At 38.5% G+C, this 23,338-nt stretch overlaps 2 protein-coding genes across 6 annotated transcripts; one reads left to right on the forward strand and one right to left on the reverse strand.

Moving 5' to 3' along the window:
• The first annotated feature begins 38 nt into the window (after positions 1-38).
• LOC145551675 (uncharacterized) lies at positions 39-1,841 on the forward strand. 3 transcript variants are annotated; one of them, XM_081607073.1, is made up of 6 exons: positions 39-715; positions 790-852; positions 939-1,018; positions 1,090-1,220; positions 1,303-1,369; positions 1,436-1,841. In XM_081607073.1, exons 1-6 carry the CDS (start codon positions 642-644, stop codon positions 1,501-1,503), a joined length of 483 nt encoding a protein of 160 aa, XP_081463199.1. In that variant the 5' UTR covers positions 39-641; the 3' UTR covers positions 1,504-1,841. The 3 variants fall into 3 exon arrangements, with proteins under 3 accessions (XP_081463199.1, XP_081463198.1, XP_081463197.1); XM_081607072.1 differs by having other exon boundaries at positions 39-417; positions 558-715; positions 1,303-1,841; XM_081607071.1 differs by having other exon boundaries at positions 1,303-1,841.
• Positions 1,842-4,954: 3,113 nt separating this feature from the next.
• On the reverse strand, positions 4,955-14,649 carry h6pd (hexose-6-phosphate dehydrogenase (glucose 1-dehydrogenase)). 3 transcript variants are annotated; one of them, XM_008408685.3, is made up of 5 exons: positions 14,505-14,649; positions 9,914-10,581; positions 9,710-9,827; positions 7,584-7,853; positions 4,955-6,905 (listed from the first exon to the last, which is right to left on the reverse strand). In XM_008408685.3, exons 2-5 carry the CDS (start codon positions 10,553-10,555, stop codon positions 5,560-5,562), a joined length of 2,376 nt encoding a protein of 791 aa, XP_008406907.2. In that variant the 5' UTR covers positions 10,556-10,581; positions 14,505-14,649; the 3' UTR covers positions 4,955-5,559. The 3 variants fall into 3 exon arrangements, with proteins under 3 accessions (XP_008406907.2, XP_081463193.1, XP_008406908.2); XM_081607067.1 differs by lacking the exon at positions 14,505-14,649 and adding an exon at positions 14,227-14,493; XM_008408686.3 differs by lacking the exon at positions 14,505-14,649 and adding an exon at positions 10,827-11,560.
• Between the last annotated feature and the right edge of the window lie 8,689 nt (positions 14,650-23,338).

A 23,338-nucleotide genomic window follows, 5' to 3' on the forward strand; every position in this document is an offset into this window, starting at 1 on the left:
TTACCAGGCTGGTGTTTTAACCAAAGTAAAAGGAATTTGACTTCAATCAAAAGAGTTGTTGGTTTTTGTTCCACTTTCTAGCAACTTTTAACAAAGTGGTTCTCAGCCTTGAGGTCGGCAAAGACTGGTTTCCCAAAACAAATCTGTTTTTGACTGGAACACCAGGCCTGTTCAGGGACACGAGGTGGAGCTGCTTTTCCTCCGTCTGCCCTCTCTTTGTTTAGACTATGCTTTGAGCTCTACTTCTAAAATACTGCTTGGTACACTTCTTTATTTTGGCTTAGGATAGGGTGATCCATCCATCCATTGTTTGTACCTGCTTATTCATAGTGTTACTGGAAGGCAAACCAGGTACCTCTCTCCAGGTAATTGGGCAACAGGCGGGGGAAACCCTGTACAGAGAGAACCATAATAAAAGTAAGACGATCTGTTCATCCTCAAAAATCCTCCTGTGTCGATGAAATAAAACAAATCTGCAAACAGGAAGTGGGCCAAATTACATAAACATGGCGATATAGGAAAAATTGTGACATCTGATGTGAATTGTATTGTAACAGTGAATGAAACCCAATCTTTCCTGGGAGCACGTTTAGCCAGCAGCGCAGTGTTTCTACACGCCCTCGCCTGAATGCGCAGCATCGATGTTTCTCTACATGCTGGTCTTCATGGCCTATCACAGCAGCAGATGGATACCGCTGAACCAGAGGTTAAAATTGTAAGTACTCTTATAGAGAGGGGGTTATTATTTACGTTCATGCATGACAGCTGATGTGTAATTTTCATTAACAGCCAAATAGTGAATGCAGTGTTCATCGTGGTGGTGCTGGCCCCCCAGCTCTACGTCATGGGGAGGTAACTGGGATGTAGACATCACGTAAAGTCACACACAGGTCATGGATTTAAGTGTAAAAGTGTTGTTTTTTTTGTTGCCATAAAAGGTCAAAATCCTCAAGATACTGCAGGCAACCTCTTCTGAACAACCTGTCGGCCTCTGTTGCCCTATCCATCGTTGCTTCAGGTGAGTCCAGTCACATGTAGTTAAAAGAAATAACAAACTAAGAATAATTTTAACTTTTTCTCTCCTCTCAGGTCTTTCAGTGTTATTCACGCTGCTAGATCTGGTTCCTCAGGGCTTGTGGGCTGCCTATCATGTGTTTGGACTTCTGTCATGCGGCCACGGTCTGTGCACCGCCATCCTGACTCTCACAGCAGCCGCTTGTGTAAGAAAAGAAAAGAAAAAAGCAGCAACAGTGAGAAAACGCAAAACTGCAGCATCAACATGAGTTGTGTCTCTACCCACAGGCCAAAACTACCACAGAGCTGTACTACCTGTCCGTCGCTCTGACGGTCGCCTCTGCGTTCAGCGCAGGTGAGACGTTTCTGGCGGCTTCAGTCTGCGTCTCCGCAGAGCTGACACCTGTTTCTGTCCGTTTAGGCTTTTTCACGGTGAGAGCAGGACTGTGGTTAACCAACAGGCAGGCGACAAGCGGGAACAACGCGTGATAAAACAGACCCAGCTGTCCCCGCGCCATCGGATACAGTTCACTTTAAAGAATTCATGAGGGATCTGATCCGGCAGCAGACGGAAACTTAAAACCGTCAACAGAGGGACAAAAGTGCAGGCGAGTTAATCAAGCTCCGGGTTTAATGCTGGCTGCAGAAAAACAGATGTGATGATTGTTTGAAATGTCTGCAACATGCTGTCAAATAAGCTAAGGTGTGTGATTTACACTGTAATGTAAACTGTGTTTATATGTACATGTTGTAAAGCCAAACTGATTGAAAACAGATGTGAAATTTGCATCGTGATTTCATAAATAAAAGGCAATATCTACACTTTAGACCGAATATCAAATTGAAGAATTAATTTCTATTCTTTCCCATCACCTTATTGTTTTAAAATTAATCATGTTCGTAAATAAGGCACAAAGGCGTAATATGTCGATTCAACATCCTTGTCCCATAAAATAAGATTTACTGGTTTAAAAAGGCCAATTGATGGCTTATTCGTCAGATTTTGGAAAGGAAAATGAATTTTCTTTGAAACCAACTTTCAACAAGTCACCCCAGTTTTAGTTTAATTAAAAATATCAGCAAATAAACTCCTGGAAGACTAAAGCTGTTTGAAAACTACAGATAATGCACATGCAGACTGAAAACAAGTTATATCAAATGAAACAACTGAAAAGTTTTAATTAAAACATTAAATCAGAGAGTGATTTATTAGTGGTGAAAAGTGTTTGTTTCCAAACTTTTATAAGAACTCTAATCAAAATGTAAAGATTTGTCAGAATTTCCAGCACTAAATTTGAGTTGGAGTTTAGATTAGATGTTAGATATTGATTAGAAAACTATTGATGTAATTTGCATCCTTTAATTAGATTGCAGTTTGCAATATGTTCAATGGATATTGATCATAAATGTAAAGAAATCTGGCAGTCTGGGTTGTTCACAGGACAATATGAAAATATGTAAAAAAGAAAAAGAGTAGCATCACCAATTTCTAAATCCCTGAGACATTTTGAACTTGGAAAGTAATGCCTTTTTTCTTAAATTTCAAATCATTTTGCATTACTGTTATGGCTTGAGGCATTTAATTTGTCAGAACACACAGGAAGTAGCTCTGTCCTTTTTCTCGTCTTAATCTGCTCACCAGCATTTTGTAATAATGGCTGACATTTGTATTTTAAATGTTTAAAGTTGCAACAAACCAACATATTTTTTACCTTTGCTGTTCAGAAATTGTAGTAGTAAAACTCGGATCGTTTCCCTCTCTGAACAACCAGACCTAAAATATTAGAAATAATATTTCCTTTCAGGAAATAACACTAGTAATAATGTTTCAATCTCTCATAGGTGCAACAGCCAGAAATTAAATAAAATTGATTAATTTTCATGAATCAAATAAAGGATGATTTGAGCAGGAACATAATAAATCAGATTTTTATTGAAAGAAAACTCTCAAGGCAAACATCATAAACAATTCACTGAAATACAATCAATTCTGTCTGAAACGAAAAAGTTTCAAAAAAAATAAAAAAATCACCTGCAGATTGTACAGAAATAACCTGAAAGGAATGTTTATTATTGATATGCTGATTAAAAATCTCTGCAGCACAAATAACCGTCATCACTCTAGATAACCTTGATTTTAAGACTTTTAATTGCATTGTTACCCTGCCACCAAGAATCTGCAGAAACACCTGAGATTTGAAACGACTTGCACGAACAAACACACCGATTCTGTCTAAAATAAATCTCTCTTGTGTTTGTTTGGCTCTAAGCACCAGATTTCACAGCATCACATGCTTCAAACTTCCTGTGATCTGTCTACATCTCCACTCAGATCACACCGTTTCATAAACGCTATGAAACAAATCTTCAACTGCATTCACTCATGCAGATTTCACATAAAGTTTCACCGTTTGATAGGAAAGAACCAGAAGTTTTTGGCCATTAACTATAAACTGCAAATATTGGGCACTCTGCTGTGTTTGAAAGGTTAACTTTATCACCACACTTTATTTATAACTCATAACTAGTTGCCTAAAGGGCTTCTTAAAGTGAAATGTACTGACCCAAATCCTAGTAGATTTCCACTGATCTAATAAACCAGTTTGACTTGCAGTGCAGATCAGAAGTTTACATACACTCACATGAAGATAAACGTTACTAATTTGGGTCTTTTAAAGATTTATTTGAACAGCATCTTTTCCATTGTGGTGTTTAATTATAGTCCCTGCAGTGCCAGCAGGGCTGAATTTGGTGTCATGCCTGAAGTTACTCTCCTTTAGCCAAACCAAAACTGCTGTTTTCGTCCAACTGGGATCATTTTTCTGCTGGAATGTCCAGTTTTGTCCATGTTTCAACCCTCCCACCCAGGAGGCTGCAAACCACAGTTCATTTGGCACATGTGGTCGTCCAAGCTTGGCCAAAAGTGATTGAGAACCATGTTTTTAAATGTTAAAGTGAAGAAAAAAAAACGCTGTTCTAGCATTATTTTCAGCTTCTTTTTATGCAACATTTGTATAAAATGTCCACCACAGAATGGCACTAGTGATACAAAAAAATAATTGTATTTTTGTTAGGCTGCAAACTATGTTGTTCCTTTATTTTTCCTAAATATAAAACATTTCTTCTAAAAAAATATTTTCATAATGCTATAAAATTATTTTTGTTTCTTAGAAGTAGAATTGTGTTTCTTTAATTTAATACGACTTATATAGTAAGAGCTGTTGGTTTTGCAGCTCCAGAAAGTTTGTTTTTGTTAGGAACTGGGGAAAATTGTCAGCCTCAGAGGAAAGAAAATTGGTCAGAAAATTCAGGAGCAATCAAGGCTCACGTCTATAATTAACTGACACCATTTAGTATCAATGCAGAATCTGAAACTTAATCCTACAGGAATTAGTGAAATTTTCAACTCCAATCAGGAAACCTCTGGAGAAAACAGAGACGGGTATTTGGCCATAAAACAAGAAGAATGTTTGATGATGGAGAACACAGTAGCGACTGTGAAGCACGGCGGTGACAGCGTCATACTAAGGGTTTGTTTCAATGATAGCGGTATTTGAGTACAGCTCAAAGTAGAAGCAGAACAACCTGCAGATTCAACCACTTCACCTCAGTTTAACAATGGCTGAAATTTGGACATAATTGGATGTAAACAGACCATAAAAGACATTAAATCTGATTATGAAATAGATAATGAAACCAACAGTAAGCTGCTCGAATGCCTCCAAGCCTGAATGAAAGGTTAAACTAGGCTTGAAAGCCAGGTCTGTGTCATTACATCAACTGATTTAAATGTGTTTTAGTGTCAAATACAGGTAGATTGATCATCCAGCCCATTTCGTGGTTGCAGAAAGTGGTTTCTCTGTAACTTTCTAAGAGGCTTCACTTCAAATAATAGTCGTGGTGTATGTATATATTTGAGCCGGTATGTACAATTGTACAATTTTTTAAAATCCCAAAATCAATCAAAAGAATGTTTAAAATAGGTAATTAGAAGATGTAGCATAAACTTGTGACTGGAGCTGTGTTGTCCTGAGCTCAAACAAGGAAATGTTTAGTAAATGTGATTTATAGTTAAAGCAAAAACCTGAAGTTCCTGGTCACCTTGGTGTTGCTTCCTAACCACCACCTCCATTAAAGCAGCTGCATTCTCTGATTGAACATATGAAAAACACATTTCAAAAACACAAAATCTCACTAAGTTTTTTTGATCTAGTTTCTAATGCTGATATCTTAGCACACTTGAGATAAGGCAAGACTAACTTACAAGTAACTTTTCAGAACGATAGCAGACAGAGGTGCATCCCAGTTTTAAGATAAGATTGGTTTTACATGTGAGTATTTAAAGTCTGTATTTCCTTTTATTTTGTTGAAAAAGGAAAAATGTCTTATTCCACCTTTTTCATCAATAGGAATTATTTATTTAAAACAACCTCCGATTTATTGCTGAAAAGTTAATTTCGTCTTATTTCTGGTGCACAAAGATATTTTACATTAGAAAACAGTTTGAAAATACTTGGCGTTTGTGTTTTTACGTTGCATAATCGCCTATCCTAAAAGTGCGTCATAATCTATATACCAAACTAGCCTTCCATTATCTGGCTTCACCCAGGTGACGGGATATTTCTCCAGGTTGTCCTTAACTCGGCTCAGCTGGGTGACCAGCTCATGTTTGCCTTTGCCCATCACCAACAGAGCGACGGTGCGAGCTTGGTTGATGGCGCTAAAGGTGAGGCTCATTCTCTGATGGGGCTTGATGGGGCTCTCTGTGAGAGCCACCAGACTTCCTCCCGTCTCGTTCAGCTTCCCGCCGGGGAACAGGGAAGCGGTGTGGCCGTCGTATCCGACGCCCAGCAGCACAAAGTGAAAGCTGGAGACGTTAACGAGTTTGTTGATCTCCTTCTCGTACAGCTGGGCTCCTCCGTCCTCCTCCACGCAGAGCCGCTGGTTGAGCTGCACCGGCATGGGGTGGATGTTGTAGTACGGTATCCTCACATGTTGCAGCAGGTGTTCGTGCATGCTGTGGAAGTTGGAATCGGCCTCAGTCAGCGGGACGCAGCGCTCGTCCACCATCCAGACGTGCGTGTCTCTCCAGGGGAAGGAGAAGTGGTGCAGGACCAGCCTGTGGAACAGAGCGAGCGGAGTGGACCCCCCAGAGAGCGCCAGGTGGAAGACCCCGCCCTCCTGCACGGCTGCCTCAGCTGCTTCCTGCATATCCACGGCCAGCCGCTCCACCAGCTCCTCCGACCAGGCGGACACCATCTCAGCGCTGCGAAACTTCCCTTGCATCACCTGGAAGCTGCTGGCCGACGGCCCTCCCGCCTGATCCGGGCTGATGATGACGGCCTCGCTGTTGAAGCGGATTTCCTTCCCCCTCAGATGGATGTCCAGCATGTCTCCGTTGTCGGCGCCGCCGGGGTAAATCCGAGGGAAGGAGGCCCTGAGGGCGCTGAGGAGCGGAGTCCAGACTTCCCAGGAGGCCAGCAGGTTTTCAGTGCTGACAAAATTATTCTTCTGTCCAGCAAAAATGTGATGGATGAGCTCTGCGTACGCTTCCCTTTCTGTTGTCGGAGTTTGCACAAAGTAATCGGAAATGTGCAAACCCAAAACGTCGACGTCTTTGTGCTCCGTCACTTCCTTCCACTCGCCGCCTTTCAGAGCTGGTTTGAATAAGTTCTTGCTGACCAGAACCGCTGGATATTTGAGACTGCCGTGGCCAAAGTAGAAAACTATCTGTTTGGGTTTGCAGTGGACGTTGTTCTGGCTCTGAAGGCAGAAGACGTCGTTCTTGAAGAGGACGCGCGCGTACCCGACGCGTTCGTCTAGCATCTTCCCAGAGATCAGAAGAACAGGAACGCCTTCGTACTGCGCATCCTCGATGTGGGCCAGAACGGCTGCAACACACGCAGAATTTATATTTACAAATTAAACAAACACAGTAAAAAAATACAAAGGATGTGACTAATGACTGTTTTCGTAATTGATTATTTGGTTAATTATTCTAAAGATTATTTATATATATATAGCCACTATATACTATATTCAACCACTTAAGCCTTTTTTGTACAATGTTAGAAACACATTAAAAGATGCAAGTAAAAATATAATTCAATTCCTTTTTAAAATAGGAAAATAAAAATTTTATCGCCTAACACAGCATTCATTTACACAGTATTATGCTGTGGAAATGTCTTCCTTTAGCATGAACAGGAAAATGGATGAAGCTAAATAAAGAGCAGATCATGTTGGAGGCTCTACAAAAAACCCAAATCATAGACATATATATGATCATATGTTCACTCTGAACAGAGTGGCCTAGTCCAAGCCCAGACTTTAAATCTGAAAATCTGACCTTTGAGACATTTTGTTAAGACAACTGGTCCAAAATCTCTCAACCCTCTTGAAATTACAAATCGATGGATTATTTTCCTTCTTCTACATTTTTATGACTCACAAAATACCAGCAAATTACACTGACATTTGAGAGTGTAACATGTCCAAATGAGAAGTTCAAGCAGTGTGATTACCATAAAGTAAAGACAGGAAATACTGAAAGAAAGCTGTGTGTTCACCTGCAAATGTTGATGTCAGACTGACGTGCTCTTTGGTTTTATTCAGCTCCTGCTGGACCTCGGTTTTGTAGTTCTGGTACTGTCCGACGACCGCCTGATTCTTTCCCAACGGCAGCATGGAGCTGAGGACCTCCCGCTTGTTTCGAAGAACTTCTCCACTGTTGCTCACATTGGCAGGAAGCTTCATGGTCAGCAGGGTCATGACCTCGGTCAGGTGGTTCTGCAGGACATCTCGGATCACTCCGTACTCGTCGTAGAAGGAAATCCGACCTGAGGCGTCAAAACAAGAGGCAGCATGGAGACGTGTTCAATAATGAAATCAGCCATTGGGTTATACTGAAAAACATATAATACAAAATATCTATCAAGTGAAATATCTTATTTAATAAATGAAATTAAAATTAAATATATGAATACATACATATTTGAGCAAATTCATTACTATGTTTAAACGCTACATATATTTTAGTAAATGTAATTTGATAGTTTCTGTGCAGCAGTCCATTATGACACACTTTAAACCATCAGCTGAGCTCCACAAACCCACTCTGATAAGCTTAAAAACAATTTAACAATATTTAAATACGTTACATGGAAATATAAGCATTTTAAATAAAATGGATGCACAAGTTTGAAATAACTCTTCAAAGTTTTCTTAAATATTAATTAAATCATTTTGAATTGAAAATATTTAAAGATATATTTAAGTTTTGAGTGATTGGACTCTGGTCCCTTTAATTAATGTAGTGTTGGTCAGAAGTGTTATTCATGACATTTAACTAATTTATCTAACTATAACTTTTACAATTAAATTATTTATACAGAAATGATTCTATATAATATTCTGTATGATTTTGCAAATACAATAAATACAAATTGTAACTACTTATTTTCAAATATAGTTATCTAACAGACTGACACATTTTGAAATATTTATTCCATGAATATCTATTTAGTAACTTGTTTATGTGTTGGATTGAGACAGTTTTGACCAAAGTAGGTCTGCAGTGCCTTGATTTTAACAATCTGTCGAGATGAAAAGGTTTAATATATTTCATTTTACATTATGCATAAAATCTTCATAGCAAGATTGAAACTGTCACGATGACCACCTTAACTTAATTAACATTCAAACATTTAATATGCTCTGATCCAGAGAGTAAAGCGCTAACTAACGCCTTTTTTACAGATATGAACTCTGATGTGACCTTTGACCTCCCTCTCTGAAGCTTCTCTGGATTGGGTATTGTTGAAAGAACAACAGATGACATGATGACCCTGTTTATTGTCTTATACAGCCGTTTATGGTGCAATTAGCCTGGGGTGACTGACAAGCCTTAAAAGGGTAAAGGTGCACAACCTCCAGAGTTGGTTAATGTTTAGTACTTTTCTAAAAGCAGCAAACACTTTTACACTAAATGAAATTTATTTCAGGATAAGAGCTGATGAAAGAACTAAATAAGTTTCTTAAGGATGTCTATGTCATTTATAGACCCTTTGTTGCAATATTGTCCCACTAAAAACTGTAGAAAAAAAAATCGACATGGAGAAAAAAATGACAATAAGAGAGAATTATTTACAAAATATCTTCATTTTCCAGAGTCCTTTGTTTGTTCTCTTCTATTCTCTGCACATGTTTCCTGCAGAATTTAGGTTTCGAGACCAAGATGAACCATTTTTGTGTTACTTTGGTCCTATATTTTGGATCATTATTATATTTAAAGACTAAATGAGGAGGTATTTTTGTTTTCTATGTAGAGACGAACAGCTTTTATTGTGAATGTTCTGTTATTTCAAATAGTTCATGATGCCATGTACCTATACTTACACAATGAGAGAAGAATATGTCATGGATTATTGATTAAAGTTCCTAGACTCGCTAATCAACTTAAAAAATAAAGTGTACATTAAAATTGTTCTATCCCCTTACAATGAAATACATTGTAAGGGTTTTTAATACACTGATGGTTTTGTTAGAAAATATTTCTAAACATGGATTTATTCCCTCCGACTCGGTTAACTCAGTTTATCTAAACATTTCAGTGTAATCCAAACATTTTGAATTTATTTGGTCAGCAGTGAGTGTAAAGATGTGTAAAAACAAGATGGAGGAAATCTTTAATCACCTTTAACATCCAGAGTCTCCTTTAAAACGATCTCTATCCTCTCAATGTGATGCCTGTTCCAGATGGGCTCCAAAAACTTTCTGTTCTCTATCCTGAATGGAAGTATCTTTGACACCACCTTTTTTCATGAAAAGAAGAATAAAAAATTTAAACATATAAATTGCCAGGAGGGACAGTAAGATGGTGTGATGGATCTTTTCGTACCTGCTTCCCTAAGTAGTGGTCGATTCTGTACATCTCTTCATCCTTCAATGCACCCAGAAGCTCGGTCGCCAACACCTGAGCGCTGCGGTAGTCGTGTCCGAACGGTTTCTCGAGGACGACCCTCAGCCAAGTCCCGCCGGCCGGCCTGCAGCTGCTGTTGATCTTCTCCGCAACACCTGCGTACGCGAAAGCCGGGACCGAGAGGTAAAAGAGGCGCCCGGCCTCCGTCATTCCCTCCTGCTGGAGCTGCTGCTCGATGTGCCGGGCCAGCTCCTGGTAGTCCTCCAGAGTCTTCAGCTGACGATACTGCGAGAGCCGGAGGAACTGATCCTTCAGGATGGCGCAGCGGTCCTCAGAAACGTCCTTGGAGCAGGTGACCGCCTTCAGGATCTCAAAGAGGACCGGTGTGGCCTGTTCAGACGGGGACAAGCCTCCCCCGTAGAAAGAAAAGGTGTTTCCGCCACTGACCTGGCTCACATACAGCTGAAAGAATCCCTGCCACAAATATTTCCTCGCCAGGTCTCCAGTTCCTCCGACTACGACCACAGAAACATGGCCAGCTTTCTGAGCCTGCGTTCCCTCCTCGCCGTACCCTCCGCCAGCACACAGAGCCACGAGGAGCAGTGAGACGGCTAAAGACATTTTCTAGTCTCAACTGTCCAAAAGTCCTATATGGACACAGAAGAGCAAAATGATCAATGTTTTAATGCATTAATGGACAACTCAAATAATTAGGGATAGGGTGAAACGACAAGGTTGAACTGCATGAATAAAAATACAAATGTACACATTGTTATTGTACACATTAGTGCAACGAATCTCATTTCTCAAGCGAAATTTAAGCATAGCAGATACAAAAAAAATTTAAAAACCATAAACGTTTCCATCTGCAGTGACAGAACAGATCATTTACTTAAAGTCGGCGTTTCTTGTTCTTTACTTGTTCCTCTAGAGGCATCGATCCAGACTGGTGTCTGGTGCAGGCCAGGAGTTGGACTTTTGCTCTTTGCTCAGGGGCGTTGAGCTTCCAGACTGAGAGCTGGACTGGTCGGGAATTCTAGGAAAATCCTGCCCACTTACTGATGATTTTGCAAGGGATAAAAGCCCTCTATTGAGAAAGAGAAAAAACTTAAACAAAATGGATCTTTTGATGAAAATGGGAAAAAGTGGATGGTTGAGCAGCTTGAATCTGCAATATATTAAATCATCCTATTCCACACTTAAAGAGATTTATATGAAAAAAGTTATTGGTCAGTAGATTATTATTGATTTAGTTGAAGACAACGGATCAAAATGTTGAATGGTTCACATGTTACACCAATATTAGTCGATTCTTCTATATCTGAATTAATGTACAATAGTTAAGTTTTTAATTAACTGGAAATATAACATAAGTAAATAAAAAACCGGTGCCTTACGTATTTTTTTTAATGGATAATGGCTTCAATTCTTCAATTTTCCCAGAATTAATGACTCGTTAGTCATTAATTTTTATTTTTTCTGACATTATGAAAAGAATATTCAGCTCATAATGTTGGTTTGGCTGTTGTCTATTTACTCCACTTATCAGGCCTCATTTAAATGTTTATGTTTAAAGAGCAATCACTCCAAATAGTTTTTTTTGGAAGTAAAAGAGTTCTTATACTTTATATTTAGTCTAATATTTTTCTAATTAGAAATAATAAAAAGAAAGGTTAGAGTTGTTGCATTGCTTAAATTAATTGGAATATAATACAAGCAGAAAGAGATGAAAAGCACAAATATTGAAAAAGCCATTTATATTTAAATCAAAATTTGATTATTGAAATCTAATAACATTTTTGATTTTAATTCATATTTCTTTCACTGGGAGAACTAGATATGAGAACAAGATTGTAAAATTTTTCAGCACTTAATGTCTCAATGTAATGTTGTAGATTCAGCAAAGCTTACATAATGTAGCTGAGTAAATGAAAACACCTGCATTTTCATCATTTCAGAGTAAAAATTGTTTAATTTCCACAATCAAGGGAGACTGAAAATTGCAAAAAGTGACAAAAACGCCCACAGGATGATGAAGCTGACTTTATGAGCAACATCTGGACTCCCAGCTGCTGGTCGTAATGTTTGCACTGCGGCAATGCAAACAGCAAAGGCCAAACTGCATCAGCAGCTACAAAATACCAGCTTTCCAATGCAAAAATGCTAAATGTAGCCCAGACAACTAAAAATGACCAAAGTATTTTACTGCTTTCCACTGGCAAATATCTTAAACATATAAGCTTCTGATTTAGCCTATTACTTCCTCAGCCTCAAGCTGCAAGCAAAAAAAATAAAATAGAGAAAAAGAAAAGACGTGCAACATTTGGGGCACAGATAGATTATTTTATCTGCATAGCGTTGCTGGTGAACTGGAGAGCTCCTGCATCAACAACCTGATGCATCCTGGGTGCACAAAGGAGAGTCATCGCAGATCCTTCCTGCTTCCAGCAGTTTCAGACTCATTTAAAGTTTACATCCCAGCTGGTATTTGCATAGTTTCTCCACAGTAGAACTATACATTATATTTCTATTCCTTCTAAAATTGCTGCAAAATAAAGTAAAATGATCAAAAAGGACGCATTCTTATTCTGGTGCCGTTCCTACATTTCATATTTCCTCTTTCCCCGTCATGGAGTACAGTCATAACGTTCAATAAGTTAGAATATGCATTTTTAGTTTGAATTTTCATTTCATGAGAATTCACACAAATAAATGATTGAAAACATCTGTCTGAATGTAATTAATCTGCATAATGCGTTTCACTTAGTAAATCCTGTGACTGAAACAATTACCTTCTTTAATTTTTTTAAATTTATTTAATATGACTGTTTTGGGGTTTTGCTTGTCAGAGCTATGCATTCAGGTATAGCTTCAGGGTTGATGCACATTTTCTCTATTAACTGGAACTAATAAATGACCTGTAACAAGCTGCAGCCAACAGCGAACACCTCAGTAAAGTACAACATGTTCATAAACTCAAATGGTTGAGTTTAATATTTACAGTGTAGTAATGTTTTATTACATCACAAATGTTGGTTTCAAAACAATCTGTGTGTGCTCTAAAAAGGGTCATTGAACAGTAATTTACATTGCCTGGCTCCTGCACAGTATATGCAGAGTAGAGGCAATAAAACGATATTAAGAACCGGTATCATTTTATATTCTTTTTCCATGCACACTCCCTAAACACAAATATTCTGGAAAAACAAACATCCTGAAGGAAACATGATTTAAGTTTGCATAATTTTCAGAAGTCCTTAAAGAAAACATATACACAGCATTACTATTCAATGTCTTTACCCCGTCCCCATTGGCAACACAGCTGGAGTTTATTGTTGAAATTTTAGTTTAAAAAAAAACAACCTGTGGAAAAGCAAAACTTTGTCAGTCTGTTGATTCACAATTCCCATTTCTTGTATTTTACAAAAGCAACTGATTTTATATGTGAAACGGTATAACTGGCCCACATAAAATCCATTTTAATAAAAAAGTTGAATACGTAATAGCCCAATTTCAGAATATTTAATTTAGAAAGGCGATGAAACTAGTTTTATCTCAAAGCAGAATATTCCCTGCTCCTGTTTTAATGATGAACAGATCATTTCTGCAGAACCGAGATCTTTTCGTAAAATATTATAACTACCGTACTAATAATTTTTGAAAGACGCATTATAACTACGGATTTGGGGGAATATTGGATCAGAAATGTTAATATTAATTGGGAGAGATCTGTACTGTATTAATTTTAAATCATATCTGGTCTTGGAATTTAAAATTAATTGTACATCTTAGTGCTATTTCCCCACTATATTGTTTGTTTTTACATATACCCCTCCAGAACATACACATGCAAGTTTTTTAAAAATATATTTAAGTAAATAAATGAATACGTGTTTAATATGTTACTCTTAACTGAATGTAAAGCTGTAGTCAGTGCTTCTAAACAATGACAAAGTGTTGGAGTTTGCCCCCCCCACATTAACGCACACACCGCGTATCCTTTGGTCGCCTATTGATGTCCGTTATCGCTCACGTTGTGTCAAATTTGGTGCCCCGGTTATCTGTACTCTTCTCCTGCTACCCCGACAATCTCGTTCAGCTCCGGCTAAACACCGTTAAACATCTGGAGACCATTTCTCGGTCCATCCCTTGTAGTTGTTCTACAAAGGCTACATTTGCAATGAATAAATGTCGCCAAACTGCTACAAGTTACGCAAAAATAAACACTACACGAACAGCCGCTGCTTCAAAGTACATAAACGTTAACGAAGGTAGCAACAAATAGGACTTACAACGCTTACGGAAACAAGTGACCAAGGTTTAAACTTGCTCGTCGATATTACGTCCTCAAAGCTGTTTTCATGTGTCAAAAGACCAACATTTACTGATGAAAAACACGTTGGTCACTCGATTCCACCTGCTAGCTGTCAAACTGCACTTCCGCTGCTAACACAACGCTGCTGCTACTTGTGGTCTCATGTAAAAATAGACAGAAAGTGATAATAACTCTTCGCCGTAAATAAATATGTATAAACGGGACATACAAGCAAGTAAAAGTGAAACAACGAACCTGCACTGAGCTGCCTACAACTCCATCAAAGGACGCTTCCTGTCCCAGTCACGTGATCTACGTTGGCTCTAGTTCCACGCGGACGGTGTTTAGAAGCGATAGTTCTTCCTGAAGCTCCTCTCCGTTTTTCTACCCAGTTTTAATACGCACACTTATGAAAAACAGATTATAGATAAAAACAACCAGTAAGCAGCTGTTTAATTTCCCTTTGGGCTCAATAAAGTATTTTGAATTTGAATTTACCTTGCAGCAAGAAAGTCTTGGCTTTGAATCCAAACTGACTGTGTGGTTGTTTGTGTCTCTTAATCAGGGTGTCGACATCAATGATGTCTTTAAAGGGCAAATTGTTAGAGAATCTGCCCTTTCTACAACTGGTTTGTTCAAATAGTTTGTTAATATTTGAGCAAACTATTCAAAGATCAATAGTTCTATTACCATTTGATTTGAACTTTTTGAAGTTACATAATTTAGCTGAAATTAAGTTTTATTTGAAAACTAGTTTCAAATAAATGTATGACTTTAATCTCAGAATTTTTTTCAGTGCTCCTAATCCTCTTCTGTATAAATTATGTTTGTTTTTTTTGTCTATTAAAAAAAATACAATTCTGATAAATGTGGGGTTTTTTTCGCTCACAGTCAAGGTGCAACAGTCTGAATGGGCTAGACCTTACGATTTTGGTCCAGATCATGAGATCTATAGTATGGTCTGACAGTTCAATATGGGAAAAATCTTGACCATGCAGAGCCTTGAAAGTCATAATCAGGTTTTTAAAATGTATTCTAAAATTAATTGGAGTGATTCAATTAAACAATAAAAAATTCAGGAGTCATAATTGCTTTTCTCAGCTGTTTACATTAAGACTGCGCTTCCACTTGCTGTGTTGCTAAACCAATAGCGCCCTCTGTTGGTCTTTGACTGGTACTGCTGCTTTTCACAGCTGTCCTCTTGTTGCATCTAAAACCATTGATCCTATTAGCTCAACATACTAAATATAACAACTCTCTTACATAGTAAACAACTTTACTTTAAAAAGTGAAAAGAAAAGGAAAACTGATGAGGAGCAGCTGACTTTTGATGGATAAATATCAGCTTCTGTTCGACCTGCATTGTTCAGCTGTCTCCTAGCGTTCCTCAGAGAAAGCATGTGTCCCTTTTGGCTCGGTAATGATCTTATTGTTGTGGACCACACTGCAGGTTGTTGTCTCTGGTCCTGCTCTTTTATTCCTCTCAACAGATGTGGCCGTCAGAGCACTCTTGACCCAGCTGTTCAATGTTTCATAGCTACTTAGCGTCTCACTTTCTGAAAACTAGACTCAAAATGCTATTTTTACACCGCCTCGTTCCTTGGAGAACTTGGTTGTTTATATTTCTTGTAGGATAACTTGCAACATTTCAGATAAAAGGTTTGAGAAGCATTCAAGAGGTGTGACAGATAAGAGAAGTGGTCAGAAAAACAAACTGCTGCCTCTCAGACAGCTGTAATGCCTGTGATCAAGCCCTCCCAAGTTGGCCAGCCTCTGTGAAATGTAAACAGTAAACAGGATGGAGCATCCTGTGTTTGTGTGTGTGTGTCGCGCAGTCTGGCTGTTATTGTGGAGGTGATGGCTGGAGACGGCCGAAGAGAGAATGAGCCCCAGCAGAGCCAGCTGTCACTGCCATAACCTCAGACACGGAGAGACTTCAGGACGTCTCCCCCCCCTCTCCATCCCCAATCATTCTCCACAGCTCACATCCCCCCCGGCTTCCTTCCTCCCCTTTGTTAAGCCTGCGGGGCAGACTTCGTCAAGCTGAGCACACAAATGAATGCATATGAATGTGTGCTGTCATCTTTATTAGGCTGCTTTGCCAACACTCATTAGAATTAACACGGCTCTTTACTAAAGCCAGTTTCACTCTCAGTCCTCACCCCCAGTCCTCATTTGCCAGACGAGGAGGATTATAGTGACTGCAGTTTGGGATAAATTTGAATACACAACCTGTTGCATGCTAATAAGTGAGCATAATACACAGGAATGATTGACAGGCCCATTTTTAAATGGCTCACAGGGCCTGCAGTAATTTTAAGCTCTAGTTATTTGATATACACAATGCACTTTGAGAGTATTTATACCCCTCGATCTTTTCTACTTTATAGTTTGTGAGAACTACAACCTTCACTGTATTGCCTTGCATTCTGAGTGATAGATCAACAAAATCAGTGCCTGATTGTGACTTGGAAGGAAAACAAAAATATTTAACTTCTTTTGTTTTCCATTCTTTCCTTTTTTTCACAAAAAAGTTCTAATATTCTCATTTGATTTTATCTGATACTCCTGAATAAAACCCAGTGGAACTACTGGTCTTTACAAACCACCTTTTAAAATTTTTTTTCCCGGTGTCATTTAATCTTAGTATAATTCCAGTTTTTTTAGAACATTGTTAAACAAACAAAATCATGAAATTGAATCAGCAGATTCAATTTCAATTTAATTTGATTTAGTTTATTTATTTAGCACATGTCATTTCAAGGCACTATGCAAAAAAAGAAATTTCAATCTATATTACATACATTCCAAGAATCAAGCAGCGCATTAGGTTCAGTTCATTATACAAATTAGATTTAAATGGTTTGTTGAATCCAATTTGAACTTCACATGCGTTGTGTTGTTAACATTATAACAATCCCTTATACTGAGCATGCATGTAGCGACAGTGGAGAGGAAAAACTCACCTATACCAGGAAGAAACCAGCAACAGAACCAGATTCAGTAAGAGCGACCGTCTGCCACGGCTGAGGCTTGAGAAGGCAGCAAATACACAAGAAAGAAACAGAAGCACTGATAGGAGATCCTTCTATGGTAATGAAAAGTAAAACATTAATAGCAGCAGAAGGTGAATGTTTAGTTGTTGGCAGCATCATCTCAGCTGATGAGCTTCTCCAGGAAGGCAACACAGCCAATCAGAAAACGGAAGAAAAAACAAAACGTAGAGAAAACGTAAAGTTAGCAGTGGAAATAACAGTAAATAATGCAAATTGGAGAGTTGTAGACAGTTCAGTAGTGGGAAAGTCTAAATCAAACTTTGGTTTTAAAACCATAAACCAAAGCTTTGTATGTCTCACAGAACATGGTTAAATATTCCATCCAAAAATAGAAAGAGTATGGCAAAATTGAAAACCTACAAAGGCATGACTCTCCATCTACTGTAAGCAAATGCAACATCCATCAGAGAAGCAGCCACTGATTTAGTTTATAAGTCACCGAACGGCTTACCACCAAAACACATTAAAGATTTGCTGTTGTTGTATCAACCTTCCAGACCTTTTAAGTCTTCAGGTTCTGGTTCTGGTTCTGGTTCTGGTGTGTGCTGCGTCCACAGAACCAAACATGGAGAAGCAGCATTCAGCTTCTAAGCACCACAACAATCTTCTGGAAAATTGTAAAACAGCCAAAACACTGAGTTCCTTTAAATCTAGACTAAAACCGAGATGTTTAGAGTTGCTTTTGAAACAGTATAAATTAAACATTAACATTTTGATGTGTAACAATGGCACTTGACAATTGCTGACTGCTTTGTGTTTTGTGTGTGTGCGCATGTGTGTGTGTGTGTGTGTGTGTTTATGATGTAAAAAGCACTTTGAGCTGCCTTGTTGCTGAAATGTGCCATAAAATAAACTTGATTGACTGATTGACTGAGCAGGATACAATCAGTCAGTCTGGGAATTTGTGCTTTATGAAATTGTGGCAATAAAAAGCTGACTTTTGAAAGTCATAGGAAGGAATGTTTGCAGTTTCCTACATGTGATACACGACAAATATGTGAGAGAATGTTTTGGCCAACATGCAATGCGGTATATAAAGCATGGTGATGGCAGCATCATTCTGTGGGGAGGGTATTCTTCCTCAAGGAGAGGGAAGCTAGGTGACAGGATGATGGCTGCATTAAAACAAAGGAAAACTTTAAAAGAAAGCCTATTAGAAGCTGCAAAAGACCAAAAATTGAGACAGTGGTTTAATTTTCAGCAGCAAAACAGCCGTAAATATAGACTTACATCAAAGCATATTCACATCAAAATCCAGACCTAAATCTAATTGAAAATGAGGAACTAGGAACTAGACAGAACTAGACGTCTGTGGAAATTGGTTTCCACATAAAGTCTCCATTGACATCTGATTAAGATTCCTCTGTTTTGCAAACAGGAACGATTAGAGATTCCCATCTGTACATGTGCAAACATGGTAGAAACATAACGCAGAACGAGCTGCAGCTGTTGTTGAAGAGAAAAGATGTTCTGTAAAGTATTGACTCAGAGCGTTAAAAAGAAATACTCTTCATACTTTTCACTTTTTGATATGAAAAGAAAATATCTGAAAAGCATCGCATAAAAGTCCAGCAATGCAGGTGGAAGTTTGCAGTTGTGACAAAGTGTGAAAAATCCACATTTAATTTAAAAATGACTGTAGCTCTAAAGTAAGTGTAGATGGTCTTATATTTCAAAGCATCTTGAGTTTGCTGTCATGCTAACAGACCTTTTCTGTTCGTCTGCCGCTGCTCGTTGGTTTAGGTCAGTGTGATTGCGGGCAGCGATGACTAATCGGGACCAGACCAATGTTCCCTGTGAGTAACTTCCTGGGTTTCTAACCACATTCTCACAGTTCTTCTGTTCATGATACAAAACTTGTCAGAACGTGCTGTTTGCTTTGTTTCCGAGTGCTCTCCCGCACACGGGGGAGCCTTTATAGACAAGAGACACCCGCCCTGAGCTTCAGCTGAAGGAGGCAGTGTTTTCAGCGGTGGCATGTGGACTTTTCAAAGGGAAATGACTCAAGACATGAAGGGGGGGGGGAAAAACATGCAGGCTTTTCTACAAAGGGTAGACAAGAGAGTAAAGGATAAAGAAGCGACTACAGGATCCATTCAATGTTTGCAGGGATGAAAGAATGTTGCTTTTGTTGTGTTGTCATTAGAGCAGAGGTTTTCTGCATACTACTTTCATGTCGATGAAATTTCCATCCAGTGTGATGCCCAGTCATGTCTAAAACACCAAGGGTGGTGAACAGAGGTATGTCATTGTAGTTGCCCAGCAGGGATATCTCCTGGATTTGTCAGCACATACTTTTGTTGTTTTCTTTTCACAGATCATGCTTTGTGTGGTTTCCGTTATCAGATGTGGGATTGCACAATGTTCTGTGGTTTGAAAGCCTTTATCTTTTGTAGGATCATCAGATCTCCTTTAAAACTCACGAGGATTAACTCCAAAGCTTTAATGACTCCTTTAATATGGGGAAAAACCTCAGAAACAGGACCTTTAACTGATTTAAAGGCAAATTATTGATCTGTTTCTTTAATTGGATGTTATTTTGTAAAGAATATGTTCAGTTTGCTTGTAAATTTGTAGCACAATTAAAATGACAAGTTTACATACACTTGTTTTAAAGGGTGAAATTATGGATGTGAAATTATGTATTTTCTGTAGATTTTTACTAATCCATGCAGCCAAAATTATGTATACTTCCTCAAAAATACATACACCCTTACAAAAGATGGATTATATGTGATTTAGCAAACAACACCTCAGCCATGCCCTTTTTGTAGTAGTTTGAAATAATGTTTTTATTTTTAAAGAACTCAAATTTCAACCACAGCCTGAATATTTCCAGATTGTCCCTTTAGTCTTATTTCTATTTGCTTTATCCAAAACCAGTCCTGATGTGATCTTTGTCCGGTTTAACATTCATTTGAGTAAATTTATTTTAGACAAAGTTGAAGAATTTGGTCTTCTTCTATCATTCCACTCATATTATGCAACTCATAGTTACCTCTTCTAGTGAAACAAGATGTTACCACCCACATGCTTGGTCAGCTCTTTGGTGTGAAAGTCTCACCGTGTCTCGTCTGAGCATACAGAAGCATGCAAATGTTTCTCCAAAGTGAGTCTGAGACAGAAGGTGTCCATCATGAAGTTGGAGCTTATTACTTGGTCAATGCTCTCTCCATTCATGGCGTTAGTGCAGTGACAACTTCCACGTAGTCTTCATTGGACTAAAATTTTGTGGATTGGCCTTGAAGCATTCCAAGCAGCTTGTTTTACTTTAAAGTTTGGGTGTGTGTATATATTTAAGCATGTCTGAATAATTTTCCCACTTTGTGACTTGAGAAAATCTAAAATAAACACAATGCATTTTTAAAATTCACAGAAGTTAGTTGTTGTATGATACTGTTGGTCTGAAAAAAGAATGATTCAAATAAATGTTATAAGCCCAAAACTGAGGTAAATAAACTTTTCACCAGAGTCGGTCTTTGATTCTTTCTTTTTGACGTTTAGCTTAAATTTGACCTAATTTCTTTTGCATCTGACGTTTTTTCTGTTAAGATATGGACTTGGCACTCAAAGTTTATGTGGTAAAATATTGTTAACTGCTAATATTCAAATTGACCTTGTATCCAGGTATAGTTCTTGTTTTTACAATTATGTAATTGCACCAATATAGATTGGTGCAATGACACCAATTTTTCTGAATTTGTCTATCAAAAAAACATGTTTCCACCAGCTTTTGTGAGCTTTTGCATCTTAGCCACAGAAAATATACAGCTGTTTAGGGCAATAAGGGCATTTGGAGACTTACGATGGGGCTAAATATAGTACTGGCAAGCAGTGAATGGATACCTGCCACTTGAAATATAATATTACACTAAGTAAACTAATGAATTTGTGAGGTTGCAAATACCGATGACGTTAAATAGCTTTGAGCCTGTTTGCTTTTTTCGGGTGAAATCTTGCAATGATGTAGTGAGGATCCATGTTCATATTCACATGATAATCAAACATGCGAATTCATCGTCTCTCAACAAGGTTTGTTAGGTTTCTCGCTGTGAGTTGTGGAAAGCAGCTGGTAGATCTCATGTTTGCGATGCACAGAAACTCCCTGGTGTTTTCTACAGCGTTCCATCTCTATCTTTGCTGATGCCACAGGAACAGAGGAGTTTAAGGGGAGGTGCGTGGGGTGGGGAACCAGGTCTGAATGACATGGCGTTGCTGCATCGGCCGTTGCTCGCTGACCCACAAAATGCAGGCCCAACCCCCTGTGTGAAGAACTTTTGTGCTGTCATCACCCTCAGAAGCCCGGCAATGAGAGACGGACAGAGGGAGGGGGCGAGGCAGCAGTCCACACTCTGCAGCAGGACACATGCTATGTTAGGTAAATGAAAAGGAGCTTGTATTGTAATGAAAAGCATTTGCATACTTGTGCGTTAGAGAGGGTGTTAACCTTTGACACCCTCGAGGACAGGATGACAACGGGAAGCACTTCTCAGAGCCCGAGCACCGACACTTGAAAGCGGCACCTAAACGCACGTAAACGTGTTTTCAAAAACTAGTGAAGAGTGAAGGAAAAGGGCAATGTGAGTGCTTGGGATGGACGTTTCCTTCAAGTGTTGGTCTGCACTCAAACGAATGTGGATTGTGTAATTGATTGGTAAGAGATACGTAGGTGTTAAAGGAGTGCAGTTGCATTCTTCTTTTCCTCTTTAGGGGAGTTTTATTACAAAAGTTCAGTCACTTATGAGATGCTTTGAGCAGAGTATTTAGTTAAATTTAAACTGACAAATAGAGTAAGAGAGCAGATTAAAAGACAAAATAACACTGAACTCCTTTTAACTTTGCCACAAATCAAATTATGTTCGCAGAACATATTCGCCTCTGATAGAACACAGTACAAAATGTACAGCTAACATGAGTTTTGACTTAAACTGCAATTAATTTTGAAAACAGTTAAAGCGTCAGATCGTTTTTCTTTCCCTACAAGGTCAGAAAGTCATAATTCAACCCACACTTAACTTGTTAATCTGCTTCTTTTTACCAGCATCTTCCATTCTCTGTGTTGTGTGATTAATGCCTGTGTTTAGTAGCATCAGACAAGACAATGTTCGACCCTTCAGCTGATTTTTTTGGGTGACTCTTTGTCTGGATGCTCTCTGCCGCCCCCACCCATCTCAGTTTGTCCCACTCTTCATTTCTGCTGCTCTCAGCCTGAGGGGGCTCTTCTTTCCAAGTGCACATGGCTCCACGGAGGAGACTTGACTCTGACATTCCTGCAGATAACAGTTGCTAGGTGACGCCATTGTTGGGTTTTTCTTTGTGGCCTCATATTCATACCCAAATCCTAAACTTCTTTTTGAGGAACGTCTCATTAGTAGTCATATATTCATACCAGACCACCCCCCCACTTGACCCCTCCTTTACCAGCCGTGGGAAAGACAAGACCTGGACAAGTTGTGGAGGATTCAGGCAATTACTTGAGAGACGGTCAAATCATTGAACAGCCTAAACACACTTTTAATGTCACAATATGCACCATTTGCACTGTAACACAGTCATTTAGTTGTAACATTGTACATAGAATAAACATCTAAGGTGGTTTGTAAGTAAATTAAAGTATCAAGGAAAAAACTAGAATTAGATGTTTATATGTCCGGATATCAAAATCAAGAGGTTCAAGTGAGATTTTTTTAAAAAGCGATGATTTAAAAAACATTTTTCATGCTTACAAGACAGAAAATTTTGCTTGACTGGAAAAGCAAATATAGCTCTCTCTACTGGTTTCAATTAAATAAAGCTATATAATCTCATAATTAAGCCCATAAAGCCTGATAAATTTAGGCATAAAGTAATATTTTAACCTTATCGACATGTTAACGCCCAGATGACTCTTGACTTGAATCTGATGAGAAATATTTCAAGGAAGCTAAAGATTAGGGTGATGGTAATACTGCCCTCCAGCCTCAACTACTCAACTCATCAGCAAAAACAGATTGATAAAATATCAGTGGAAGCTTTAATTAAAGGTGAACAAAC

This window comes from Poecilia reticulata, chromosome 5, assembly GCF_904066995.2.
Source record: "Poecilia reticulata chromosome 5, P_reticulata-male-v2, whole genome shotgun sequence".
Classification (NCBI taxonomy): domain Eukaryota; kingdom Metazoa; phylum Chordata; class Actinopteri; order Cyprinodontiformes; family Poeciliidae; genus Poecilia; species Poecilia reticulata.